Source organism: Micromys minutus (assembly GCF_963924665.1).
Source record: "Micromys minutus genome assembly, chromosome: 13".
Lineage (NCBI taxonomy): Eukaryota > Metazoa > Chordata > Mammalia > Rodentia > Muridae > Micromys > Micromys minutus.
Window position 1 is genome coordinate 56,980,345 of NC_137982.1, and position 10,937 is coordinate 56,991,281.

Below are 10,937 nucleotides of genomic sequence, written 5' to 3' on the forward strand. Positions count from 1 at the left end.
AGACTATTAATTTATTAAGATTAACATGTCCTTTGTCTAAATTTAAATTGGTAAACAAATCAAAATTAAATACCTACTTTTAGTTTGCTTCACTGTTTTATTATATCAATATTTTTTTCTAGAAATTACTACCTCTTTGATGTCATAAAAATACATGCATGCAGTGTTAGGAGATTGAGGTATTTTATGTAAGAATAGCCTTTATATCTTATAAATTGTGCTAAATTGCATCTTCAGTATAAGAAATCATATCCATATACTTAGATTGAGAAGACTTGTACTATATTAAAATTCCTCTTTAGCTGTAACAGTTCCTAAGGTATATGATTGTACTTTAATCATACTTTTCATAGAAGTGAATGTCATTGTACCTTAACATTGTAAATGTATTCAAGACCACTAAATATTATGATATTTAATATTTGTTTTTGAATTGTTTCATACATTTTTAACAGGAAAGCTTGTAGAATGTTCTAAGTAATTAACACTAAATATCAAGGTATTTTTAAGTTTCTCAGAAGATTTAATTGTAATGATGTGACTTAAGTAGATAAATTTCCTTTGGGAGTTTTACCAAAAGGGAAGAAAGGTATAAACTCTCGCTTCACAGGGAGATAATATTAATAATATTAAAATGAAAAATCAGATTCTTTATTAAAGGTAAGTGGATACATACTGTCTTAGATTTCTATTGCTAGATATGTGGCAACTTCTAGTGTATCTGACCATAAACATTACAGGGCAAGTATGAGATGAATTCCTCAAGTGGACCCAAGGCTTTCCTATTGTGATTTAAGGTGCTATGGAGCAGAACTTTTTAGAATTAAAAGTCATTGAATAGCCAATTACATTCCAGCTATTTTACTGGTGAGAAATTATGGTGATAAATAAATTTTAAATGACAAATAAATTTAAGAATAGGTGAGCGGTTTACCAAAATCTTACCTTTAAAAAATGAAAATGAATTAGATTTCCAGATTAAAAAAGGGGTTCTCAGTCATGTTAGATTTTAAATTAAACATCTATAAATTCTAACATATATGCTCTGTAAACTCCAATATTTTTACAGTAATTACCATGCAATGTTTGAAGAATAAATACTTTAAACTTTCTCATACAGTATTCTTTTTAAAGTTCACTTATTTTTATAAAATGCTATTAAGAATTTTAAAGGTTTTTATTTTATTGCCTGGTTGACTTTCTTAGCAGTTGCTCATTGATGGGCTATTTTATGGAGAGTAGTCATTAAACAATTGAAACACAGAAACATGTTAAGAGTTGGAGAATTTAAATAGAATTCTACAGTGAAATTACCTCTTATAAAACCTTCTAGATCAATTTTAAAAACGTAAAAGGTCATTTTCCACAAAAGATAAATGGTGAGAAAATTAATTTATGTTCAAGGAAAATAACTAGTAAGATGGATACTAGCAAGGCAGCCAACAAGGTAGAGCAGCTGTGGCCAAGAGCATTACATTTTGGATGTGAGTAAGTCTCCTCTTCACCTGGTACTTCACATCTTCTACCATAAGATACTATAACAATACCTCCCAATATAGGTTTCCATGACGACAGACTATTTGTTTATGTGTAAAACAGGATCTGAGACAATATCTGAAATAAGAAGAGACATAGCAGAAAACTTCAATTCAGAGGAGGAAATAGGGCTGCCAAGAAGTCTTAGCAGGTAAGAACACTGGATATCCAGACTGACTGCCTGAGTTTACTCCTTAACGTGTATGGTAGAAAGAAAAAGAGAATCCTGCAAGCTGCCTGTGACCTACTTACTCCATGGTATTTATGTGGCCTCCACACACAAAGAAACAAGTAAAATTAGAAAACTCGGATGATTGTATAAAAGTGCCCAAGCAGTTATGAACAAGGATTTTTCTTCAGATTCCATCTCAAAAATCAGAACAGTAAAAGGAAAAGAGCTGCAGATTTTAAGATTGCTTTAATTTCAATAAGCCAGCTTCATGTAGTCCCTGCCTTAAGATAAAGAATTGATTGTCACTGTCAAACCCTCATTTTTCCAGTTGTCACTTTCCATTACATCACATGTCACCATAGGATACTTTGATACTCAGTTATTATTCTCACTAAGGTCATGCTTACAAAAACATACACTCCTGCTGAGGTTCAGCAGAATACAATAAGAGAAAAACCATTCTTTTCTACTTTTTAAAATTTATTACAAAAATAAAATTGAAATTAAAAGAATAAAATTATACATCATCATATATTATATAGCATTAATAAATTAAATAATAAAATTTTAAATATCAATTAACTGCTTTATTGAATTTATTATAACAGTGAGAAAGGAAATAAAAATGTTAAATTAAGCATGTGACCTTTTGAACGTTGATTTAAATCATATGTATTGTCAGGAATAGATTCTGATCACCTAAGTCTTATGCTGATTTTGGGTATTTCTTTATGAAAATGAGATGGAGAGTAAGATAATAAATGATTGTATATATTTCTATAATATAGAAAATATGTAGTCTATTGTAAATAAGCTATTACCAAAGTATAGTCTAATATATGCATACAATTTTGTTAACACAATAACAGACCCATTTTAGACATTGTTAAAAAGAATGTTCTTTGAAGCCATTGCTATATGGTAATAATGGGTCTTGTTAACTATTAAAAGTCAGTGACTCAAGGCATTTTAATATAATCACTCAATATTAAATATACAATAATGATTTTCATTTTAATTGGCTGAACTAATGATTCCCTAAGGAAGTTATGGTAACAAGACAAACAACTCTTATTTATTATAGCTATACCATTAGTACACAATATTTAATTCATTGCATGAGAGTGCAATTACCATTGACAAGCTATGGCCTGGAAAAAGTAAAGACTACAGCTGAATTTTCCAAAAGAATGGAAATCTGATGTAGTATACTTTGTGATTCTTACAAAAATGAATTTGTATGCTTACATGACTTTATTTTCTGTGTACTTACATCAACTGTGCTGAGTCTTAAGTTTAATCATTTCCTAATTATATATGCACTTCCTATATATTGCCTATAACACAAAAGCAAATTTATATTTTAAATATGGAAATAATACTTATGTCATCTGCTTTTAAATAAAATATTTAACTGTTCAAACAATGACTAGTACAATCTTACACATCAATGATAATCTAATAAATTATTATTGTCTCTTTAAGAATAGTTAATTTGGATCATCCAATGGGCCGACCAAATGCAACGATGCCAACTGAGTTCATCCTAATGGGAGTTACACAGTCTGCTGAGCTGAAGCTCCCTTTGTTCCCAGTCTTCCTTGCTATCTATGCAATCACTGTGGTGGGCAACCTGGGCATGATCATTCTGACCAAGCTAGACTCTCGCCTACACACCCCTATGTACTTTTTCATCAGACACCTTGCTTTCATTGATCTGGGAAACTCCACTGCCATCTGCCCCAAGATGCTGGTGAATTTTGTTGTGGAGCAAAACACCATCACTTTTTATGCTTGTGCCACACAGATGGCTTGCTTCATCATGTTCATTGTCAGTGAATTTTCAATCTTGTCCTCCATGGCCTATGATCGCTATGTGGCCATCTGCAACCCTCTGCTGTACAGTGCGATAATGTCTCAGAGACGCTGTCAAGTGCTGGTTGGCATTCCATACCTCTACAGCACCTTCCAGGCTCTGCTGTTCCCCATTAAGTATTTCACCTCAAGCTTCTGTGGTGCTAATGTCATAAGTCATTTCTACTGTGATGTTGTCCCTTTACTACCTTTGATCTGTTCACGGGTAGAAGAGACAGAATTGTTGACTATATTGTTTTCAGCCTTTAATTTAATCTCTTCTCTTCTTGTTGTCCTTTTATCCTACATGCTGATTTTGTTAACCATATGTCGAATGCGTTCTGCAGAAGGTAGGAAGAAAGCTTTCTCCACATGTGGTTCGCATCTGACAGTGGTGGTCGTGTTCTATGGTTCTCTACTCTTCATGTATGTCCAGCCTAAATCTGCTCACTCGTTTGAATATGACAAAATGGCATCTGTGTTCTATACGTTAGTGATTCCCATGCTTAACCCCTTGATTTATAGTTTAAGGAACAAAGAAGTAAAAAATGCTTTTCACAGAGTATTTAAGATTCTATGAAGTCTTTATCATTCAGTATTAAATAATCTAATTATAATCTGTGACCATTGGTAACTTTCATATTATACTTTCAAAATAGTTGCATTTAACTTCACAAAGTTATAGTTTATATTGAGAGATATTGTTTCACAATTTTAGTCAATTTCTCCCTTATAATAGAAATATCATTTTAATCTTGCATCCTTACTCTTATTTCCTGTTTCAGCAGATAAGTTTAATGTACTATATCCAAACTGATATTTTACTAAAGATGAATAAATCATAAATTCTCTATGCATAACCTATGTTGTTTCCACTAATTACATGAGAGAAGCACCTGACTTCACTGTTTTTATAGTACTAATAAACTAAACACTATAATAGAAAAGGTCTCTAATTCTCTTTTAGAAACTGTTTAAATATATATAAATCAATAAATGTTTAAGAATCATTGTGACAATCATTGTTTCCTATTTATTTATTTATTTATTTGCCTTAATTATTTTAATAGAAATATTCATTAATTTTGTATACTGCCATTACTTTAAAAGAATATATTTGTTCATTTTATGTTATATTTTGTTGATTGATTTTGTGTGTTTGTGCATGTCTACATTGTTGTAGACCCACAGTGAAGACCAGAGATTTTGGAGTTAAAGCAAATTTTGATCTAGTCAATATAGGTCCTGAAACAGCAAGCCTCTTCACACTAAACCAATTTTGAAGATGTGCAATTAGCATTTTGTATGTGACAGTATATCTGCTGGTTCCTCTTTCATTTATCAGCAGTGCTTACTGACTCTGAATTGTGAATGCATTATTATAATATTTCTCAAGCTCACTGCACAAAAACCAATAAGCAAAAAGCAGATAATAATGAAGAGTCAGTATATTCTATATATATGTGTGTGTGTATGTATATACATATATATATATATATATATATATATATATATATATATATATATATATATTGATTAGCTTCATGAACTTCATTTCATCTTCTGGCTTGCTAACATGGCACTGTGCTTCTGGCTCATATTTCCTAGTGGGGAGAAAATGAATTCAGTAGGAAGTCTTCTTAGGAGCAGTCAAGCACCTCAGCTGCACATTCTAATGTCTCTGTAGGCCTGTTATCTCCTGTCAAAGCCCTCAGGGATGTGTGGACTGAATCTAAGAAATCAGGTGGTATCACAGCCCTTGTGTTAACCTGTTAGCATTCCAGCAGTGGGCACCACAGTGAGATGGACAGCAGTGACCACAGCTCAGAAGCCTCTAGGTTCCCAGCTCATTTCAACTCCCCATCAGCCCTTCTGAAATTAAGCTGCAGATGATGGTGATGAAAGGAGATTTAAAGGAAGCCATAAACATCCTAACCAGCTGAGAACTGGGTGGGCATCCTCAGGACAATAGCCTGTGACTCTGCATATGTGTGAAGAGTTCTTGCTTTCTCACAAAGAACTCCCTACGTTTTCAACAAAGTTGAAAGAAACCTTTTGTAATTTTATTCTTCTGGTCCCAGAAACCTCCAGCTCACTTATCTTTCATCAAGTACTGTCTCTTTAAATAAACTAACAAATGTTTCACAGTGTAAGAAAAGAAACAAAGAAACGGGAACTAACACATAATGGGACTAAACAAAAACAAATGGAAATCAGTGCAGTATAGTATCTTTTCTTTGTGGAAGTTCCCAAGCCACCACAGAGCAGACCCATGTATAGCTGCTGAGAGCATAGGCATACATCCCTCCTGACAAAACTTCCATTCTGGTACCCATAATGCAAACATGATCCAGGTGTGGGTTCCCTCTCATGATTGAGAACCGAGCACATTCCACTGTCCACTTATTCAGACTTAGTCCTGGCTTCTAGGACATTCTGTGCTGCTGAGAAGATGCTCTGATGAATCAATGGGCAGGTTCAGCACTGAGGTTAAAATCTTCAGGGAACTGTTGAATGAGAGGGAATGTCCACATTTCCCAGGTCTGGGGGTATAAAGGAAGCCCTTCCTCCTGACCTGCCCCTGGCCCCAAGAGCAGCCTTGGGTGCTAGGATGACATTTCCTCTATGGGAGGAAAGGAAGGATTCACTAGATTACCAGCCACTCAGATGGTATCAGGTCCAAATGCTGTTCTTTCTAGGTAGGTGATTTCCATTTTCAGCAGAATTACCATAGAAATGAAAAGTATTCCAGAGAACTCAGAGTGAACTGGCACTGGAGACATATTTCTGATTTTAGGATGTTTAAACTTCTCTACAAGATCAGCCTCTTCCACCAGGTTTCCCTCGACTGTTCGAACTATGTCATAAGAATCATTCTCTGTGTAGTTGTCTGAGGGAAGCCAGAATGAAATGGCATTGAACACAGCAGGGTACTTGCTAAGAGGGGTCTGTAGTCCATGACCTGCAGCAGCTGTGAGTGGAAGTCCAAGGATTTAGCAGATGCTCAGTCCCACAAGGCAAGCAGACTAAGAGAGCAAACCCACATACTCCTTTTCAGTTTAGTTTTATTTAATAATACCCTATTTAATCTTTTATGGAAACTCTGTTAGATTTTTTAATGTTTCATTTTTTTTCAATTTTATTGGATATTCTTTTTATTTACACTTCAAATCTTATCCCCTTTCCCACACTCTGCTTCCTCCACCCTCTCAACTTGCTTCCACAAAGGTGCTGCCGCTCCCAATCACCCTGTCCACCTTAGTGCCTTAGCTAATGATGATATTGTTCTTCACCTGAGGGTGCAAACCCTCAGGTCTTTAAGTCCTTTCTCTAGCTCTTTTATTGGGGTCTCCCTGTTCAGTCTGATGTTTAGCTGAAAGCATTTTCATCTGTATCCATATGACTCTGGCAGAGCCTCTGAGGAGACATCCATGTCTGGTTCCTGCCAATAAACCCTCCAATAGTGCTTGGTTTTGTGGCTGCATATGGAGTGGTTCTCCAGGTGAGGCAGTCTCTGTAGATCTTGATCCCTGCTTCTCTATTTGACCTTGTATTTTCTCCTCCCCTGCTTTGTTCTCCCTTCTAATGAGGCATCCACATTCTGGTCTTTCTTTATAAGCTTCATAAATTCTGTGGATATTTTCTTGGGTATTCTGAGATTTTTTTGTTGGGTGGGGGGTCATGTTTTTTCTACAGTAATTATAACAGGTGCAGATGTCTTTCCCATTTGGTTCTAAAAAATATTTGATTTGTATAAAAATAAAGTACTTTTTCATGCCATTATCAATGTTTTGTCTAGTTTTTAAAGATGTCTACTGAAGATTTTAGTCTCTTTTCACTCGGGATGCTTGTTTTCAGAGGATTTGATTTGTGATTATATATTAGTTATTAACCTTTTTTCAAAACATATGGTTTCATATAAAGCTCAAGAAGAAAGAAGACCAACATGTGGAATCTTCAGTTCTTTTAGAAGGGGGAAGAAAATAATCAAAGAAGGGAAATAGTGAGAGGTGGTCTTATCTGGCATTAAAGATAGGAGAGGCCCTTGGCACCATGAAGGTTTGCTGCTACAACACAGGGGAATGCTAGTGTGGTGAGGCACGAATGGGTAGGTAGGGAGGGAAACACCTCATAGAAACAGGAGGAGGGAGTGTTATAGGGTGTTTGCCTAAAAGAAACCAGGAAGGGGGTAACATTTGAAATGTAAATAAATAAAATAACCAATAAAATTGTAAAAAGGATATGTAGTTTTCAAATATTGTCTTCCATACTTTAGTTGGAAATCTTTCATTTTTCTTCCATTTAGAGCATATTTTATTTTGTACATCTAGATCAATACTTTCCTCCCTGTGCCCCTCTCACACAGACTTGTGCTCATCCCAATCTTCCCTTCTCCTCTGAGAGGGTAGAGGCTCAACATGAATATCCTCTACCCTGATATATCAAGACTCTGCAGGACTAGGTGCATCCTCTAAACCAGACACGGAAGCCCAATTAAAAGAATAGATTCTACACATAGACAACAGTTTTTGGACAGGTCCCACTTTAGTTGTTGGGCTACCCATACCAGGAAATAATAGCACATCTGCTCTCCATATGTACATGTGGCTTAGATCCAGCACATGTATGCTCTTTAGTTGGTAGTTCAGTCTATGTACAACCTCAAATGTTCAGGTTAGTTGACTCTGTTGGTCTTCCTGTGTAGTTTCTATCTCCAGATATTGGCTGGAGCCCAGAGATTTTAATTCAAGAAATCATCAGATCCTACGACAAAAGCCTATACTCAACAAAGCTGGAAAATCTGGAGGAAATGGATGAATTCCTAGACATATACCAGATATTAAAGTTAAACCAGGACCATGTAAACCATATAAATAAATCTATAACACCTAAAAATATAGAAGCAGTCATCAAAAGCCTTTCAACCAAAAAAAGCCCAGGTCCAGATGAGTTCAGTGCAGAATTCCATCAGACATTTATAGACAACCTACCACCAATACTCTCCAAACTATTCTACATAAGAGAGCCAGATGGAACACTACCTAAATCATTTTTCGAGACAACAATAACCCTCATTCCTAAACCACACAAAGACCCTAAAAGGAAAGAAAACTTCAGACCAATCTCACTTATGAACATTGATGCAAAAATACTCAACAAAATACTTGCAAACTAAATCCAAGAACACCTCAAACCCATCATTCACCATGATCAGGTGGGCTTCCTCCCTGGGATGCAGGGATGGTTTAATATACAGAAATCTATCAACATAATACATCATATAAACAAACTCAAAGAAAAAAACCACATGGTCATCTCACTAGATGGTGAGAAAGCATTTGACAAAATTCAACACCCCTTCATGTTAAAAGTCTTGGAAAGAACAGGAATCCAAGGCTAACACCTAAACATAATAAAAGCAATATACAGCAAACCAATAGCAAACATCAAACATAATGGTGAGAAACTTGAAGCAATCCCACTAAAATCAGGGACTAGACAAGGCTGCCCACTCTCCCCTTACCTATTCAACATAATACTGGAAGTCCTGGCTGGAGCAATTAGACAGCAAAAAGAAATCAATGGGATGCAAACTGGAAAGGAAGAAGTAAAAATATCCGTTTGCAGATAACGTGAAAGTACATGCAAATGACCCCAAAAATTCCACCAGAGATCTTCTACAGCTGATAAAAACGTTCAGTAAGGTGGCTGGATATAAAATTAACTCAAACAAATCAGTAGCCTTCCTCTACCCAAGGGACAAAAATGGGGATAAAGAAATTAGGGAAAGGATACCCTTCCCAGTAGTCACAAACAATATGAAATACCTTGGTGTGACTCTAACTAAGCAAGTGAAGGACCTGTATGACAAGAACTTCAAATCTCTGAAGAAGTAAATCAAGGAAGATCTCAGAAAATGGAAAGATCTCACATGCTCATGGATTGGAGGGATCAACATTGTAAAAATAACCATCTTACCAAAAGCAATCTACAGATTCAATGCAATCCCCATCAAAATTCCAACCGAATTTTTCATAGAGTTAGAAAGAACAATGTGCAATTTCATCTGGAATAACAAAAGACCTAGAATATCGAAATCCATCCTCAACAACAAGAAAACATCTGCTGGAATAACTCTCCTTGACCTCAAGCTATATTATAAGGAAATTGTGTTAAAAAATGCATGATACTGGTATAGAGATAGGCATGTGGATCAATGGACTTGAATAGAAGATCTAGAAATGAACTGTCACACAAATGTTTTCTTGATTTTTGATAAAGGAGCTGTAACATTAAATGGAAAAAGGACAGCTTCTTCAACAAATGGTGTTGGTTTAACTGACACTCAGCATGCAGAAGAATGAAACTAGATGCTTTCTTATCTCTTTGTACAAAGCTCAAGTGCAAGTGGTTCAAAGATCTTCACATTAGACAAGTTGCACTGAAACTATTAGAAGAGAAAGTAGGGAAAACCTTAGAACACATAGGCACAGGGGAAAATTTTCTGAACCGAACACCAATGGCTTGTGCTGTAAGGTCAAAGTTCAACAAATGGGACTTAATGAGATTGGAAAGTTTCTGTAAGACTAAGGACACTATCAAGAAAACTAAATGGTAGCCAACAGATTGGGAAAAGATCTTTACCAATCCCACATCTGATAGAGGCCTAATATCTAAGGTATACAAAGAACGCAAGAAGTTAGACACCAGAGAATCAAACAACCCTATTAAAAAATGGGGTACAGAGCTAAACAAAAATTCTCAATTGAGGAATATTGAATGGCTGAGAAGCATCTAATGAAGTCCTGGACATCCTTAGTTATCAGGGAAATGCAAATCAATACAACCCTGAGATTCCACCTCACACCAGTCAGAATGGCTAAAATCAAAATTCAGATGACATCAGATGCTGGTGAATGTGTAGAGAAAGAGGAACACTCCTCCACTGTTGGTGGGGTTGTAAACTGGTACAACCACTTTGAAAGTCAGTCTGGTGGTTCCTCCGAAATTATACATAGTTCTTCCTGAAGACCCAGTTATTCCACTTCTAGGCATATACCCCAGAGTTGCTCCAACATATAATAAATATACATGCACTACAATGTTTGTAGCACCCCTATTTATAATAGCCAGAAGCTGGAAAGAACCCAAACATCCTTCAGTAGCTGAATGGATACCAAAATTTTGGTATATCTACAGAATGTATTACTAGTCAGCTATTAGAAACAATGACTTTATAAAATTCCTATGAAAATGGATGCATCTAGAGAATATCATGTGAGTGAGGTAACAGAGTCACAAAATAATAGACATATATGCAGTCACTGATAATTGGATACTAACCCCAGAATTTTCTGAACACCCCAGAAACAAA

At 35.5% G+C, this 10,937-nt stretch overlaps 1 protein-coding gene across 1 annotated transcript; it reads left to right on the forward strand.

Annotated features, from left to right (window-relative positions):
• Positions 1 to 3,215: 3,215 nt before the first annotated feature.
• Positions 3,216 to 4,142, forward strand: LOC308429053 (olfactory receptor 8K5-like; the record flags this gene model as incomplete). Its single annotated transcript, XM_080927699.1, has 1 exon — positions 3,216 to 4,142. One exon carries the CDS (start codon positions 3,216 to 3,218, stop codon positions 4,140 to 4,142), a length of 927 nt encoding a protein of 308 aa, XP_080783825.1.
• Between the last annotated feature and the right edge of the window lie 6,795 nt (positions 4,143 to 10,937).